Source organism: Atta colombica, unplaced genomic scaffold (genome assembly GCF_001594045.1).
Source record: "Atta colombica isolate Treedump-2 unplaced genomic scaffold, Acol1.0 scaffold331, whole genome shotgun sequence".
Classification (NCBI taxonomy): Eukaryota; Metazoa; Arthropoda; class Insecta; order Hymenoptera; family Formicidae; genus Atta; species Atta colombica.
In genome coordinates this window covers 213,934-233,614 of record NW_017259439.1, presented here as the reverse complement: position 1 = coordinate 233,614, position 19,681 = coordinate 213,934, and the positions used below count along the sequence as shown (strand labels likewise).

Below are 19,681 nucleotides of genomic sequence, written 5' to 3'. Positions count from 1 at the left end.
TTATATATATATTTCATCTTTCTTAAATTTGTATACTTATAAAAAAATCTTGTATATTTATAAAAAAAGAAAAGTTTCAATAAAATATAATAATGTAACAGAAAAATAAAATCTTTATGAGCGTATTAAGTATTATGAGAGTATTAAGTTTAAAGAAAAGTACTATTTGTAGAAATATTTCTAATAATTATATAAAATTATATGCAATTATAAACTATTAAATCATGTTCTTTGGTGTTTTAACTGTTTTAAAGATAATTGTAATTTTATATTTAATAAACAGTTTAATTCTCAATTGAATAAATATAAAACTTTATATTTTTTAAAATAACAAATTAATAAAAATAAAATGTTTCAAGCAATAGAGAGAAGCACTTAAAATAAATTCTTTATAAATTTTGAAAAAGTTTTTTAGAGATGTAGCGTCGAATGTGATCTAGTCCTTCACTATATCTTTAGAAGTAGTGTATTGTCATGTCAGGGTTTCGACGACGTGAGGATGATGAATATCCTAGCAGTCTGAAGAGTCACAAATTGTTTCGTGCGTCGCCCGCCTGTGTGACCAAAATATCTCTTTCTTATTTATTAGCGTGACATTGCAGCTACCAGCAAATTAAATTATCTGTCTTCGCTTTTTTTAGACATTACAAATAAACACAAAAATTATCTGCAGAGATGTACTTTATTTGTTTCACATTTATAATATATACTTTTGTGTTTCTGTTATTAAAAATTTATTTGTAGAATTTGTAAAATAATACAAATTTAATTATCAGTTAACAACTAGTTCTCGGCATTTTAAAATATTTAATATAAAATAGGATATATTTATGTGTGTAGATCAACTACAATAATTAAACTATCCAGTTATAATAAAAACGCAGGACCTTGATATCTCGAGGCAAGCAAGACACGCAAGTACATAGAAAGACCCGTCAAGAGCGTGGAAAGAAAAAAGGCAGAAGGCACAAAACAACCTATCCAGGGGATGGAAAGGCGGAGGTTGCTTGCGTCCGGATAGTATAAAAGGTGGGTACCGAGATATAATACCCGACTCCTACCAGCGACGATAAGTGTCAACTGCAGCGTGCCAGATAAAAAGAAGGAACGAAAAATAAAATTCACACTGGTGATCCATCATGAAGCAGTGGACTCGGGGCGCGCAGACTCATTCGGGATTGGCTGGCACCGCCCAATCTCCATCACGTGACTACATATAAGTACCGCCTACCAATAATGGAGACTCCCCCTGGAACTAACCTCACGCAGCGCAATACCTCCACTCTACGGCTGGGTGATACGCCCAAGCAAGAGAGAGAAGGAAAACTTAAACACGCCAGACCACTGCGGGTCAGTCTCACCTGTGTGCAGCTTTCCGCTACGCTAGTCCACCTCACCAGTCCACTCCAACGGCCCATATTGGACGGGTCGACTGCACGAGTGTCTGCACGGAATCACGGATTATTTTTGTGGATGACGGTTAATGTTTCATAGTGCTCGCGAATTGGCATCGTTAACTGTTCTCGGAAGACTTTAATTACTCACTTTCAGAACGTATCAAATTAAAATCTTGAATATTTGCTGAAGTTTTACCAAGCTATTATGTATTTTCTTTGTGATTTTAGTGCGCACTTGTGACAACTTAAAGATTTAATATTTAGTTGCATCTGTGATTTTGTGCAACTCGACATGGACATTTATTGATTTATTTGAGACTTTCGCGATTTCGATATCTTGCCAAGTACTAGTTAATTTTATGCTTATCATAAATGTGTTTAATAGGACAAATTTAAATGTTTACTCTCCTGTGGTATTTGTGTAAAATTAAAAGATTGTAAATTTTTATATATAATGTTGAAATAAGCAATTGAGAAAATAGTGACCAATTTTAGTCATGATGTAATCATTTCTCTTCTTTCCACTTGGACCGTACAGTTGTCGAAACAGTGGGTGGTCAATTGATTCGTCTCTCCGTTACGAGGATGATGATGATGGACATGGGCATGTACGGGACCTATGGCAAACCTGACTCATATCCTAACTATGTGTTCTCGGGTCAAGGAAATCATCATCATCATCATCACCATCACCAGCCTTCATCCGTCGGTGGTCACGTGTCTGTGCCTCCTTCTCCAGAGGTAGCTCCAACTCATTACTACCCCCAGACTGCAGTGGCGCCATATTCTTCATCGTCTTCCGAGAGTTTCTTGACCGCCGATTCGGGCACATCGTCCAGTACGCCGCCTCAAGGCTTCTACTCTCCGACGGGTGCCGTTCTCCACGAGAATGGCTCCACTACGGCGATAATCTCTTCGGAGAATGGTCTGAGCTACACCAATCTGGATTACGCGTCATCCTCATCGTATCCAAATCAGCAACAACACACAGTAGCCTCGGTGGATCCGCATCAAAGTTACCACGTTCAACAGCCTGCTTACAGAGAAGATTCTCATCATCATCACCATCATCATCATCACCATCATCCACCCAGTAGTAGCAACCTACATCAAACTACGGTACCCCCAACTAGTCATCCAAGAACGGAGCACGATCAACAACTCCATCATCAATCTTCTAGTCATCACCATCATCATCATCACCACGAACCCGATTATCCAATAGCAGTTGGTGGAACTTCGAATTATCTTCATCAACTACCCTCCTCGGACGAATCTTTGCATTATCAAACTCAAATTCAACAAAGCGAGTTTTCCACGCATCCGTCGGCACATTATAAAGAAGAGAACTCGGACACAACTACCTATCACATTTTGCAACAATCCAGTCACCTTCAACATCCTCATCAGCACGGACATCATCATCAACAGCAACATTCGCATGCGCATCATTCGCAGCAACATCAGCAGCAACAACAACAGGCGCAAGTACCTACGTACAAGTGGATGCAGGTCAAGAGAAATGTACCCAAGCCAGTCGGTAAGTGTCCACTATCACACACTTGATTTAAATTTCCGGTCGAGTCGACGCCTATGTACAGTGAGCAAACTAGCGTGAAATTAGGTATTCTGTGGGCGCGATCCAGTAGCCATTCGTTAAACCTCATTCAGCTTGATTGCTTGTTCATAGGTTGTACGAAGGTGCAGAATCATGGGCTATCTTATCTTTCATAGTCCCGTTACTTGAGAAGCTATCATTGCCGGATAGTGCGCCACTATTTATTTTTGAAATTATATATAGTCATAGTAACTCAACTATTTCTGCGACAAATATATATAAATATTATAAATAAAAATTTGGAAATCATTAGTATTTTCACTGTAATTGATATTATCAATACAAATTTTTTCCCGTAACTTTCACAAAAAAATTATGTTATTGCTATTTATGTTCATCATTGTTGTTCATCATTGCTATGTATGTTCATCATCATGAATATTTTATATGCATTTTACATCTAATTATTATTACATTTTTATAAAATATTTAAAATTGTTTTATTACTTATTTTTTAATACAAAAAAGTCTTATAAAAGTTTATAGATAATATTTATTTGTTAATTATTAACGAAGCAATCTCAGTTCCTGAAAGTCATAATTTGACCCAATTGATTCTTATTAAAGATACTTTATATAAATTCAGTACAGCAAAATTATTATTTTGTAAAGTAACATTTGATAAAAGTTCAACAATTTTTACATAGATGGTCTTCAATTAAGATTGTCAAACAAGGTGGACAGTTTGTCAAAGACAGAATGTGACATGCTATTCCGTAATCGCTAAGTCAGTGACTTTCAAACAATCTGTATGTATGAGAATTAATAAAGTGCGACATGTAATCTCGGTTTGCCATAATCATTAATCATACGCGCACTATCCAATAATACTGACTCTATGAGAACTTAATGTCATTAGTCTGCAATTTGTTACCGTATTTCTTATTGATTTTTCTTTATCTTATCTTTAACGAATAATGTTCACATAAATCTTTAGTTTTAATTAGTTTTTTAATTTCAAATTAAATTAAATTTATAAAATTTAATATAAATTAAGTTTATTACACAATATTATTTTAGCCATTTTTAAAACTTATATTTAAATTTATTACTAATAATATGTAAAACGTAAAACGTAATGTAAAACGTAATTACATTTATTGTAAAAACAATCATAATAAACGAATAGTAAATGAGTCTATAATAACAGAGACCCAAATTATCATTTGGAATCATATCTATTATGTACGTGAATTCTGATAAATATTATAAAAATATTTGAAACGAAAACTTATCAGCACGTATGATATCTTACCTTATAATTTGATTTTAATTTACACCTATGAGATTATCGTAAATTAATGATAAGAAAAACAATAAGAACAAATTAAACAATTGATAAAATTAGACACACAAAATAAGTAATAGAAAATGATATTGGAGAATGCGTTCCTATCTTTACCATGCATCAACTAAATATTAATAAACATAAATAGTCCAAAATGTGTTTATCATTATATATTCTAATATAAATTGTATTCTTTATACTATAAGCTACATTGACATATTTTTACTCTAATCATATATTTATTTTAATTATAATTCGTTAATAATGAAATAGTATGCTTTTATTTAATTATATTTTGCTTTTGATAAATATATCTAGAAATTTATATCTAATACTTATATATCTAATACTTTATATCTTATACTTATATATCTAATATTTTAAAAATAAAAAACACATTTTTACAAGAATCTTTAAATAAAATTTATTACAAAAAGATTATAAAATTATTTAATGATCAACTAATAAAAACTTTTCTAACAATGTTATTCATATATTTTATGGAATAAGAGAATTAGTTGCAATTGAATTTTTAAATACCGGGAACATACATTTTATCAATCACATGCATATAAATGTAACTCTGGATTTTATTATAGTAAGAAACCATTTTTTAATAGATTATGATAAGACTTATCTAGATAAAACCATCTTACACTCAAATTTATCAGATTAATTTTTAATAATGATAAGATAATTCATTTAGTAAATAAGTAAGTATATTTATGAACTTCTGACAAATGTATTGCTAAGAAAAATACATTTGTTTATACTTTCTTGTATATTGCAATTTGAATATTCAAGTATTTTTATTATCCATATTTGTGTATTATATATATTTGTGTAGCCAATACTATATCAACAATAAGATATTATATAATATGGATAAAAATACTATACAGATTAGTATGGATTTACGAATTACGATAATCTAATTAATATTTTTAGCTAATCTTTTATTACTTAAATAAAGTATGTACAGAAAATACAAGTATACAAACAATCTAATTTCATAATGTAATTAAATTAAATCGTTATAAACTATAAATTAATTTATTAAAATTTCATAAGTTTTATTTGGTTATGATAAAAGAGTTTGATTTGTAAATAATTTTATTACAAATAAATCAATTTGAAATTGGGCAATAAATATGTCTACGAATTCGATATCTTAATTTAAAAATTATAAGAGGAGGACCCAAAACATGAGTCGAACGTCTATTATGTGTGTGCATTGGGGAATAAAATTATAATTCGCAACTATAACGTTCTCAGTTTTTTAATTATCATTGATTATTTTTTAATTATCATTGATTTTAGTTATAAAAATTATAACTAAAACTAGACCTTATATGGCCTATCTACTTTACGATTTTTTCTAATTTTTTTTATAAGTCCAAAATTGAAAACTGATGGTTAGATTCAAAAAAGGAAATATTTCTGAATATTAAAAGGAAATATAAAATATTTTCAAATATTCATATGAGTGCACAATGAAGATTTTAAGAAAAAGTAGCCTTTAGGTCATATTGGATACATAAATTAGATACTTAGATAAAATTATATAAGTACCTACTTGTTTCTCTCTTTTTCATAAAATAATATTAGAAAAATGAAAAATAAAGATCCAATATTACTTTTATATGTAAAGAATATAAGTTTATTAATAAATTGAATATTTTATTGACACATTATAATACACAAAGAACTTTCAAACTATTGATTTATCTACTTATTTAGTGATCTACTTATTTTCACAATATTTAGCAAATAAATTAGAATGTCTGGAATATGGTTTGACCATTGATTCTATCTTATAAAAACTTCTTCTCTCTTTGATTATAAACAAAACGTTAAGACAAAAAAAAATATAAATTAAATATAGTATTGTAAAATATAAATACAAAAATACAATAAAATAAATTACGAAAATTAATAACTATCTCTTGACAGAGAAAGCAATTACTTACGAAATATTACATCATGATTACGTGTTCTGCATTTTGCTTTATTATAATGCTGATAATAACAGAATGAACAAACTGAGCAATAATTAAACTGATACAATCAAGTCAAACGAACAATCTGCACAATATAACAATCTGCATAATAATTTATTACTGTTATCTGTTGAATTTACCATGTAATTATTCAACAGCTAGTAGAGCATACTAGACCATGTACATGGAAAATTTGTGTTAAATTTAATACATTTTACGTGTTCCAGACAAATTTAAATTTATGTGTTAATTTAACACAAAATGCATGAATATGTAGAAGGTAATACAAATATCATTTAAGAAGATAAACTTAAAAAAATAATACTGACACGATTTATAAATATATCGTGAAACATATTTTTTTCAGTAATAAATCAACATTTATATATTAAATTAACACAATATTTTATTTATTCATCTTAAAATTTACTTTTTAAAATATATTATTTTTATTATTTATTTATTTACTTATGTACTTTGACATTAAGAAATATTGAATCAATTTAGCACAAACTATTTAAATAACCTAATCACATTATGTTAAATTAATACTCGAAGATATTAAAAAATTCAACACAAAATATTAACAAAGAGTTGAGCGGATTGTTTATAAATACAAAATGTTTTTTACTGTGTAGGATATAGTTATGTTATATGTAATATGCGTATAGCATATGTATGTGTATATGTACGCGTATCGATTATTATTTTATTAACATATCTTGAAAAACGAACTTTTCCATAAAAATAACTATTACTGTCAAATTGATGGCCATGAAAGTAACGTAGCGTGGTTCAATGAAAATAAGACCTAAAAAGATAGGAATAGTTCCCCCAACTTCACACTAATTTGCTTAACGGCCCTGGTACTCCCCGCAATCTTCTAACTCCGAGAGTGAGTGTGAGCTTAGTCGTTTGATGGAGCTTGTCGGAATTACCAGCGTTTCACTTAATAGCTCATTATAATCGAATTAATAACGCCATCACAGGCACTAAAGGGACTGACGTTTATTGCAGCAAAGCATGCAAACCGAAATGAAACTTTGTCACCCTCATTTAACCCCTTTCGTTTTTATTCCTGCTGTTACATCTTGATATTTTTGATACACTACGTACAATTCAATTTTCTTCGGCAAATCTCTTACCACGATTTTGTCATAATCATATATTTTTGTCAAAAACATAATATTTGCAGTAGTTACGTTATTATTTACATTAAAAATTTTTAGGATACAGCCTAGAAATTTTTTCGTAGTAACTTTCTCTATATACGTACAATTTAATATAATAAACAATGAATATCAATACAAAATATTAACACAAATAAGTGAAAAACATTTAAACATATTAAACATTTCTTGATAAATGTTCATTTATTATATATTCTTTACAAAATATTATATTGTGAAAATACTTAGAAAATAAAGAACTAATATTTAAATAAACAATAAGATATATAAGATCATCAGATTATATAAGAACTATGCATGATCACGGTGAAAAACGGAAATTATTTTTACGTATGATACAATTAATTGAACGCAATTACATGTAGAGCGTTGATTGAGAAAACATAGCACGCAACGAATACGTTACAATGAGAAAATTCGAAGGAAATAACGAGATGGGCGGAGCGGAGCAGTGGGACGATTTCGCTAGATTTTGGTTGGTTAACTTTTTTGGTTGGCCGAGGACTTACAATAGCGCTCCTTTTTCCTTCCCTGCTTCCATAACATGCTTCAGAGGGTCTAGAATAGAGGGTCTCTATAGGGACGCGCCCGAACCACCCTTAGTCAAGATTGGAGCGAGACAGGAGACGGAAAGACCGTCGTGATGCTGTCAACTCGCCCAATCTATCATACTAAACTCGATTTCTTCTCTCTATACTCAATAGCGGGATTGGCAATACTGCGCAGAGAAAAACGAGACAAACGAATGTCCCCTCGTAACATGGCAGTAATAATTCCATATCTTTGTCATGGTCAAGAAACAGAGAATTTCATTCGAAAACCTTCGCTTATCGATATATTGTAATATCTTAGCAATACAGAAAAATATAAATATAGTGATATTTGTAATGCTTTTCAGCAAACATAAACACATCTCAAATATGTAACTCATATCCCATATCTCCCATAATCATATAGATATACATAATCTTAATTTTTTGGATCGTAACAGTTATATCAAAAGTTACATAAATTTGCGCAGAATTTTCAAATTGTCGTTCCATTTTACCCATAGTAGTTACATAACAGTGATATGATTTAAATATGAAATGGCGAAATTGATATAATATATAACAATTGATATAACTCATGTATTAAGATGAAATGCATATATAATGCACATTTATACACTGCAAAACTTCGCATTGTGACATCACAGATGTGAAATTGTTATTCATTTATTACTTATATATTTTACAATAGGGTTCGTACATTCGGTACATGATGCACTTTTCGGCCGATTTTCAATTCGGTTTCCCTTTCCTCACCAATCTGCGCGCAATCTAAACGCTGATCGCTGAAAATCAATCGAAAAGTGCATCGCATTATGTCGAGCCCTGTTTTATTACTCGTTCCCATCAAAGCTGATTGTGTTAATAACTAGCAACATATTAGCTCCTTTTTCTTCTTTTATAAAGAAGATAGCCAGTATGCCAATTGTATTTATTTGTTTTATAATATTTTATTCCATTTCAGCTTTAATTAATCATTGTTTATGCCTTTTTGATATATAATTTAAATCTTTGCGCACTCTACCCATGTTAAATACTTATCCTTTATATTCTTATATCTATAAAGGAAAAATCGACATAACTATTTTATATATTATTATCTAACTGCATAAAAATAATTAACTAATCGCATATAATAGAAGTACACTTATAGAACCTTATTTATTTTTCGGATAGACTTTATTTGCTAGCGATACTGATTATTTTGATTATTCGTTATATTGACAAATAATGAGAAATAATTTGTAACAGTACTTACTGATCGATCGTTTTCTTATCAATTTATCGCATTTATTGTTCCTTGATTTGTTTGTATAACATAATCACTTCTCTCAATATCCAAAAATAAAATTAATGAAATATACTCAAACATTGTGAAAAAGTGATATATAATTTATGGAATTATATTACATCATAGTGATGTAATTTTATAGGAAAATACAATCTCATAATTTTAATGATATAACTGTTACAGACTACAGTATACATTCCTGTAGATGTAATCAAAGCATAATTTACATCTTTTTCCATTATGGCTTAGTGATGTAAATATATTTTGTATTTGTTATATATCATTCAAAGTATAGTACATGGATGTAACTTAATTACGTCCAATTTACATAATTATGTGCTGAATACAATATAACAAAGACATGTAACATGCACACTTTATTCGAGAAACATTCTGACAAAAGTTCAGAGGGTATTTCTATGTAGGATTGTTCTTTGGAACATCCCTTGAAATCTGTGCTATTAGAGAAATTATCAAATTTATATAGGATAGGATCTCATTTATGCCATAAAGCTGTCTTATTGTAATATAATATAAAACAGAGATATCTATATAATGACAAAAAAATTATATAACAATGCCAAGTCATGTTTGCTATTTGGATTAACATTTTACTAATATATAATCTTTCACATCATATATTATAAAGGATTAAAATGTAAGATTTTATATCATTTAATTTATTATATTATATTATTTAATCCTAAGTAAAGTTAGAATTTCGATGAGCTTCACTGTTTACCGAAAAAATGCGACACATCTATATATACCTATTACTATACCAATATGTCACACACACACATATAAACACACATACATAAATTTAGGGAATGAAAAGTTACTTTTTAAAAGTAACAAGTTACAATTATCGTTGAGATACTTACTATAATTTCATTACTGTTATTATACGTTTTTAAAATCGACGACCACCAATCATAGCGGACGGGTGTCTGGGAGTTTTAGTCTCAAGCACTATAAGTGGCTTGTATCTAATCGAACCGTGTCCAATCATGTGCAAAGTAACGATAAACATATCTGTAAAATTCATTACCGTTACCAAAAAATTGTAACTATGTTACAGTTACAAAAAAAAATAACGCAGTTATCAATAAAAATATTAAATATTAATATTAAAAAAATAATTTGTAACTGTAAATTCATTACGAGTTACTTCCATTCCCTGCATAAATTTTCGTAGAATAATAGCGTTTTAATTAGATTAAATTCTACGTTGAACTCTACGTTGTTTATTCACGTAAACTATTATTACTAGTGGACTACAGTTTTGTAAATACAGATTGCAAAGCCTTTTATATCAAACAAATATTATTACGATAAATAACTCTGACATTATATTGAAGTAAGAAATGGTAAAGAAGATCTCAACAATTTAATTTTTTTCATTTTTGACATAAATTAAATGTACCTTACAAATACGTATTAATGCATATAATGCATATATCAGAGGAAAAGTTTTATGGTTTATTAGCTTAAAATTATATACAGAATATATTTGCAAAATTTTGCAAAATTTTCGACTATCTGACATGAAAGCTTAAAGTTTTTCCTAAAAGTTCGTTTTTAAAAAATGTTCCTATGATTTTTTGTTACTAAGTTACATACGGATTAAATAAAAGAACATTCTGATTTTGCTTATAAAATCCGTAAAAATTATCATATCGCAAAAAATCATATCATTAAAAAATCAAACTCTTAAAATTGAAACTTTGCTCTATCGAATGATACACCTTCTAATTTTTTAAATGTAAAATTATATATAAATTTGAGAAAATTATATATAAAAATGTGATATTACACTGTTCTTATATTCATTGATTAAAAGAAAAGTAATGTCATTTTTAACTCAAATTTATATATATTTTGTTTTTTTAAATATTACTTGAAAGCAATGTTTTAGTTTTAAGAATCTTATCTATATATTTTTTTTATACACAATATAATGATTTTTAATTATTTAGAATTATGAACAATCAAAATCAGAATACTCTTTTTTACCCAATCCGCGAGTAACTCCGAAACCAAAAATCATAGAAAAAAATGATTTTGTATGATTTTCACGATAGAGATTTGCTCAAATTTTTTTAGCATACTACAGATCTATAAAATGCAAAGAAAATTTTTCATTTTTTCAGCTCATAGTTTTCTATATGTAAGTTTTTTATATGTAAAAACTTACATAAGTTCAAAAAATATAGCAATCATTCGAAAGTAGTGATTTCGAGCTTTAAAACTCCTTTTTTAAATTTTGATAGTTTTTAACGAAAATATTATATATATAATTTTAAGCTAAAAAATATCGCAGAATTTTTTCTCTGATTTAATACTTTAATCTTGGAAAAAGATTCTTAAATGTAAAAGAGGAAAAAGTAATTGTTATATAAAAATTATTATATTTAATCGATAATATAGAAGGATCCTCTTAAATATTATCATTACACACACTTAGAGCAGTTTTTGTATCATTCAATCTTAACGATAAAATCATATGATCTGTATTAAATGATATGTATTAAATATAAGAAATAATTTATTTATATTTTAGACAATAATAAATCATTATGTTTATATTTAATATTTAATATCATAATTAAGAAAATAAATATCTTTTTTTATGTTCCCGTCAGTAAAAATAATGAAATAAGAAAGAATGAGCAGATAAGCATATATCTCCATGTCTATCCTCGCTCATAGAAAATATGAAATAAACAATATTTATCGCGAACATACTTCATAAATTACTTCCCACGTTCGGTATTAGCCTGCTTCCTCGAAGACTATCACCTTTTAGGCTGACTTAAAATATGCATGTCGCTATCGACGCCCTGACCGAATATATACAGGGGCGGCATTACGGCGAGGCCTCAAATTCACCTTCAGCTCGTCGATTTTCTTATGTTCTTTTCGTGTGCGCTTAGATGTAATCAAATTCATTCATGATTAATTGATTATGTAATACATAAAACAAATATATAAGAAAAGATTGTAACGTATAGCATATTATGTTTTAATTAAAGCGAAATGATATAGACATATTTGTTAATAATTCGTTATTTTATATAACAATTTATTGGACTCGTAAATACTATATATGATATTAAATTTTCCATGGAAAACACAAATATTATTCATATATCTGATACAAAAGATGTTTTAGTCACAAAAAATTTCTCTGCAACGAGCTATTGCAACATATAACTTGTGCATAAACAAGGCACTACATACCGTTTTATCGATTGATGAACAAAAATGCTTCGTGACTATGCTCGCACGAACGCAATAATTCGCTGACCGGCAAAGTTCGAATTATCCCAACAGACGCAATAAGTACTTGCTAAATGTAAACTCTCCAGAAAATCTCTAATCAAGTTATCCTGCGGGACTTAAATCACAAAACGGGGTGTCGCTGGACGTGCACGCCAGCCCTGAACTTGGGAGAGCCCAAGAAGACGATAGTGAAGGGAATAAAACGTACAATAGAAAGAGAAAGTGAAGGAAAGGCGATAGAGGAATAAAGATACATAGAAACAGAAAAAGAATACGAAGAGAACTTCGGCTAAAGATAGAGAGACGTATAGGCTAAACGGGGAAGGAAGCGAGATAAACACGAAGGAGGACATGTCCGATTAAAGGAGAAAAAGGAAGGAAAGTTGAACAAGAGAGAGAAAGAGAGAAAAGCAGAGAGAGAGAGAGAGAGAGAGAGAAAGAGAGAAGGCAGAGATTGTGGGTAGAGTCGAACAACTGGCTGGGCATGTTGCGCGCCGCTCCGCAAGGGTCGCCGGCGGACGCGTGAGTGAGTGGCCCGATATCTCGCGAGGGGATCAGAGGATCGTTCGCGTGTTTCCACCCGGGCTGCCACCCGCCGAACCCGGCAACCCCGGATCCCGCAACACAACCCTGGCAGCAACTGACCCTCCTCTGGCTGACCCCCCCCCTGCCACCCCTTCAACGCGCTGGCAGCGCTGGCTGCCACCGCTTACTCCTGTCCGAGCGCAGCCCGACAGATCCGCTCGGCCGGGCTCCGACAACCGCCTGAATCGCCGCCGCTGCCGCCGCCACCACCGCCGCCGACGCTGTCCACGTGTCTCGCCTCACGGTAATTTTCATTTCCGCGCACCGCCGACGGCTAGCTGTGTAATCTTCTTTCACGCAGCTCAATTGCCGTAGACAGTATTTACACGTTACTTTTAGCTCAAGCAGGGTGTTATTATGAATTCAATGATATTATGAACTCTTCTTCATATGTTTAATTATTAACAATTTTCGATTGAATTTAATAACATATCATTTCATAGGGATCGATAATAATAGCTTTTTACTTTAATATCACTAAAGTTTAAATTTATAGAGATTTATGAAATGATCAAATTTTGCAATTGATTTATAGAAATAAATGACAAGACTCGGAAATTTATTAAATCGACATAGCGATTTGAATAAAGAATTTCACGAAAAAGCTCTTCATATTCCAATCAACAGTGCCAATTGGGGGCGAGTTGTTGCGAAGAAAGCGCGCGAAACTTATCAACGACTCTCACGAGGTGTCGTGCTGAGCCTAATTTCACCGGGAAGTGCTTCAGGCATACTCATGAACGCACAAACACATCCAAACGTAAACACAGGGGAACCCGGAGTGTGAATGTCGAATGTACTGCACGCAGCCCTTCCACACGTACGTCGTATTATGATACAACATTGCCTTTTCGTACGCGACTGTGACTCAGGATATTACCTATCATAATGTTGAAATCAACGCGACCGTCGGGGCATGACTGACAGAGGGTTGCGAATAGAAGGAACTATGTCGACGAAATTGTTTTGTCAGTTTTTATGATAAACTTGCGGCTAGATATATTATCTCTGGGAAAAATTTTAGACAGATCAGATGGCTCAGAAAATTTTATTTGCATTTCTTAAATTCTTTACACACGTAATCATATAGATTAGAATACAATTTCGGCTAGTCGTATGATTTTTACATGAAATAATATATTATACACGAAGATATATGAATTTTTTGATTCGCGTTTTAAAAAAAATAATAGCTATTTATGTGAAGTCAATCTCTTGATCGTACAGGATCATCCATGATGATCATCTGCACTTATATGTACTATTATGCGTCGATAGTCTCCCTCTTCAAGAAACATTACGCAATTCAAATATTATTCAAAGGCTAAAAGCTATAGGGATAGTATGACGTAAGGAAAGGTGATAGTAAACATAGCAGAATACAAGATGCTTGTGTATTATATTACAGAGAGAACAGAGATACGGGCACTTTTCCTATAATTCACAAAATTTTCTAGATTTAAGATGAGACGTAGATTGTGAAACGAAAGTAATGCGATGGAAATAACTGTCTATAAGACATTTTTAGTCATAACTCATAATGATTTTTTTACTGATACATTGATGCACCGATTTCACGGATCCAGCTGTATTTGATTTGTATATAATGTCTGGATTATCCGCATCAACGCCAACCATCCGAGTTCCTAAATAAATACGCGCATCGTGTCTTGTGATAATTTAGTCATCTGGAGTTTAAAAGACAACGCTGTTGTTATGGCTTATCGAAAGAGAACACTTCGCAGCTAACCATAAAATTCTATTTTACTACATTGCTGTAGATATTTAGATGACGTCTGATATTAAATATTTTGTTATATAATAAAAATTCTTTCTTCTTATTTGAAAAATCTATCAAACAATGTATTAATGATAATATAAACAAAGTGTCATAAAATATGACTTTGAAGATACATTTACATGTCTTATAGAAGATAGTTAAAAATGTCAGTCTCTCTCTCTCTCTCTCTCTCTCTCTCTCTCTCTTTCTCTCTCTCTCTCTCTCTCTCTACTCATAATCAGCTAGTATTATTAAGAATTTCATGTCGGTTCTTTTATTTTCCTTATTTTATCGATATCATTTATTTATGCAGCAAATGATTTCCAACATTAAAAACTGTGACTATTAATTTCTCTGTACATGCAGTATAACGTTGAGCTTAGACCGCTGACGTAAGAATACTCGATGCGTGCTCGCGATATAATTTCTGCGTAACATGCACGAGCGTAATTTGCCGATAATACTTTGTGGTAACGGAGATTCAATTTTCTATTGTATTTATTTTGAAATTCTAAATCTACTACAAATCCTTTTTCTATTTATTTATTAAAGAGAGATATAAATCTCTTTTATTTAAAAAACAATCTACTTTCCTGCATGCATATATTAATAAGAATTTACGAAAATTCTAAGTTTCTTCTTCTACATTGTATGGATACAACGCCTTCATTGTTGCCAAAGAAAATTCGTACAGAAAATCAACGGCACCGTACCTAGTCGGTCCTCCGTTAAAGTGCTAAATTGATGAATGAGTCGCAGAAACGAGAAACATTTCATTGTATCTGGCAGTGGCATGTCTAATAGAACTTGTCCAAGTTTATTATTCGGCTTGGAAAACCGTAAGCTTAATGGCCGCAAGCTAAATTCAGGGTCTGAGTATAAGTGACGGATCTTTTCGGTTATATTAGAAAATTCGCAAAAGTCATTTTATAAATATAAATATTTGGTACATACGATACACGTAAAATGATTTTTGCATAAAGAACGTCAGAATATTATAATTTCTTAAGGCCAAACAAAAAAATGTATTATAAAAATGTCGAAGGGGGCCAAGCTGAAGACATTGAAGGAAAATGTACATAATAGGGAAGACGCGACTTTAAGGCGGTGGCTGACAGTTTTGTCCCCTGCTATTAAGTAAATTGACTGCTACATACCGTAGTCTAAATAACAATCTAATTTTCATAATGTATCCTCATCCTTCTATCGAAGTCTGTCACTTCTGTCCTTCAATATTTTAATTGCATTATCTTTTGAAGCAAAAATTTGTCTACATCATAAGATCTACATTATAATACCGAATATTACTATAATCATATCTGAAACATCGATAGAGCAGAAAAATCAAAAATTTTACGTAACGACGTAGCGGATGTTTGCTTTACAGCTGATGCAATTTGATCCAGATTTAGGGCTCAACCCTACCATTCTTTCAGCTTTGTACAGGTCATCTCCCTAAAACTGCTCCCCGGATAGTGACCAGCTGTTATGGCCAGCAAACGACTGTCACTTAAAGGATTTGACTTGATCTTGATTCGACACATATTACGTTCATGTCTGTTACGTTTTCTATTACTCACTTAAAAGACTACATTCGAATTGGAAATAGAACGATCGTTTTGTTTAATGAGAATATTATTTTTGTTATATTTGACAATTATAAATTATTAAAAATTTTGCATTTTACATGTTTATGAAATAAAATCCAAACATATTTCTATAAAAGTAAAATTTCATTCAGTGGATATTTAACTAACGAAAATCTTTTTCGGTTATTTTATAATCGATAACTATATTCTAAATTGCGCTGCGAATACAATTAAAATTAAACATGAGAATAATTATTTTACAACTATTGAAACTCTTATTTCATAAAAATATATATAATTTTCTATTATTTTTTCCGCTAAGAAAAAATTGATTATAAATTGATTAAAGAATCAGCTAAAACTGACTTGATGACTTGATCTATATCTATAATATATAATTATTCTACATAGACATTCTATTTATAGGAAAAAATAAATTTGTTTCAGCAACGAAAGCAAATCCTAACGTAATCGAGTTTGGTGGCGGCGCAGCCGCAGGATCAAGCTCATCCGTGTACGGAAGCACTGCCAGCGGAACAGTGAGCTGCATCGCCGGTTCGTTGGCTGGTATAGCCGGTAGCTTCAACAACACAGGACGTACGAACTTCACGAATAAACAGCTCACTGAACTGGAGAAAGAATTTCACTTCAACAAGTACCTGACGCGAGCGAGGCGTATCGAGATCGCTTCCACGCTGCAGCTTAACGAGACGCAAGTGAAGATCTGGTTTCAGAACAGACGAATGAAGCAAAAGAAGCGTATGAAGGAAGGTTTAATACCGACGGATAGCACGAACGTGACGCCTCTGAGCGGTGCTAGGAGCAGCAGTAATTCTCCGACGGGCTCATCCAGTCATGAAATTGGTGGTCTCGGTTTATCTAGCTTCTCTAGTGACAATAGAAGAGAATCACCCCCATCTTCCAAAGATTGACGCGACTTTTGCTGCAGTAACGAACGGCACTATGGTCTATGATTCGATGATTGATAAAGCTCGGTTACTATTAGAGCTAAAAGTTTAAAAAGAATCATGACAATTACTGCAGCCACGAGTCATTTTTTAATTCACTATTTCAGGCTGCATCATGAGAACATAATACAGCGAAAAAGTTAAAACAAGTAATGTCATTCTGTATCCTGAAAGTAGAGGTATGTGATATATATATATGTATATACGGGATACATCTATCTTCCCGTTTCTAAACTATAGAATAAGTATGACATTGATTGTAATTCCATCATATTGTACGGTTCCTCCGAATTCAAAAGTGGCGAATAAAAATTAAGGCCACAAAAAAGATATCAATGTAAGTTTTATATTATAATGTTGCATTCCGGATCGTCTCGATATTTCTTCGTCCCGACTTTTGTTTCTTTTAATTAGCGCATTAAAGATGATAGACTGTACATTAATTTCAAATATTATTTATTTTGCGTATACATCTTATAGTTTCCAATGCGCATTATAAAATTGTATCAGTTTAAATTCTATCTTTCTCTTTTCACATAACCTACATTTACTTCAAAGTTACCATGTACCTCAGTTTATAACGATATTTATAAATGTGTAAATGTAAATGCTGAAGATCGCGCACGCGATCAGAAATATATAATTGATATATTTCTGATTAATATATAATTTTTTAGGATCTTCTTATCAATATTATTCTTCCGACATTAATAAATATAACAATTATATTCTAAATTTAAACTATTTCCAAATGTTATAATTTTATCGATAACTTAATGTTTAATTTTCTCTATTATTTTTTCGATTGTACTACATTTTAATTCATTATATAATTGTAAACAAATTTAATTCAAACTATGCGAAATGAATAAAATGATATTAAATCATGTCACATTTTCGTGTTAAAAGTAAGATGATTGATTGAGAATTCTGTCATTTGCTTATTTTTTAATCCTTCCAGTACTTTATAATCAATAAATTGTATTATGTTTAATGATTTCTTTCAAGAAACCATCTTATATTTTACCTTTTTTATATTAGTTTAAAATAATAATAAATGCACATTATTAAAAAAACAATTTACATTATACTATATAATAAATTAAATAATTAAAGAACTACAAATGCACACATATTTAAATTAATAAAGTAGATATTTTTCATGTCTTTATTTTAAAATTAAACTAAGAATAATTATTTAACAAAAAATATTTTAAAATATCTTGGTATATTCAATTCGATACTGGAAGAGTTAATTTTTTTATTTTACTGAAATAATTATAATAATCTTGAAAATTACAAAATGAATGTCAAAGTATATGTATATACTAGACAAATACTATTGGAATAAATCACTATTGGAATCATAATATTTAGAAGACACACACGCACACGCGCACGCGCGCGCGCACACACACACACACACACACACACGCGCGCGCGCGCGCGCGCGCGCGCGTGTATTGCATTAATTTAATTCTCAATTCGAAAGAAGGCTAAATGATTTATAATTATGTTATTAATTATTCAAAGAGTGGAGCCTCAGTCAATCCTAAAATCAAATTGGATTAATTTCTAAATAATATTTCTCTCAACGCGTGATAACAATATCAGACAGAAATATCCTTGATAATCACAAAATTTTGGGAATAATTTAATATATAACTATATAGATCTAATTCTCACTCAACAACGTGCATGTATTTATGTGTAAATAATATTCTACGCAAACTTTGGGCCAATAAAATTAGTCATAATACATATAAATCTCAATATAAACCGGAAATTTAAGATAATATCCAGAACAAAATGTTAATAAATTTAAAACTTTTTTGGTAAATTTATGAAAATAGATAACAATTGATTGTGCAACTGAATTATCAAGTAGGTTGAAGATTCGCACGTTTAACGTATACAAATTAATATAATCGTACATATTTATGTGAATTACACGATGGTCCTTTTAAATGCTCCGTACCTACAAAAAGATCGACATTCCTCCTACATACAATAAAATGTCATTAGTCTATAATACATGTAAACTTCTGTAGAAAGAATAAAATATTATTGTATTAACTAGCGCTATGTTCATTTTAATATCCCTTTGTTACTATAAATTCATTTCTTTTTACAGAATTT

At 30.7% G+C, this 19,681-nt stretch overlaps 1 protein-coding gene across 1 annotated transcript; it reads left to right on the top strand.

The window, feature by feature from the left end:
* The first annotated feature begins 1,982 nt into the window (after window positions 1–1,982).
* On the top strand, window positions 1,983–17,506 carry LOC108690603 (homeobox protein Hox-B1a-like). The gene is made up of 2 exons (XM_018197975.1): window positions 1,983–2,937; window positions 17,022–17,506. Exons 1-2 carry the CDS (start codon window positions 1,983–1,985, stop codon window positions 17,504–17,506), a joined length of 1,440 nt encoding a protein of 479 aa, XP_018053464.1.
* Window positions 17,507–19,681: the final 2,175 nt, after the last annotated feature.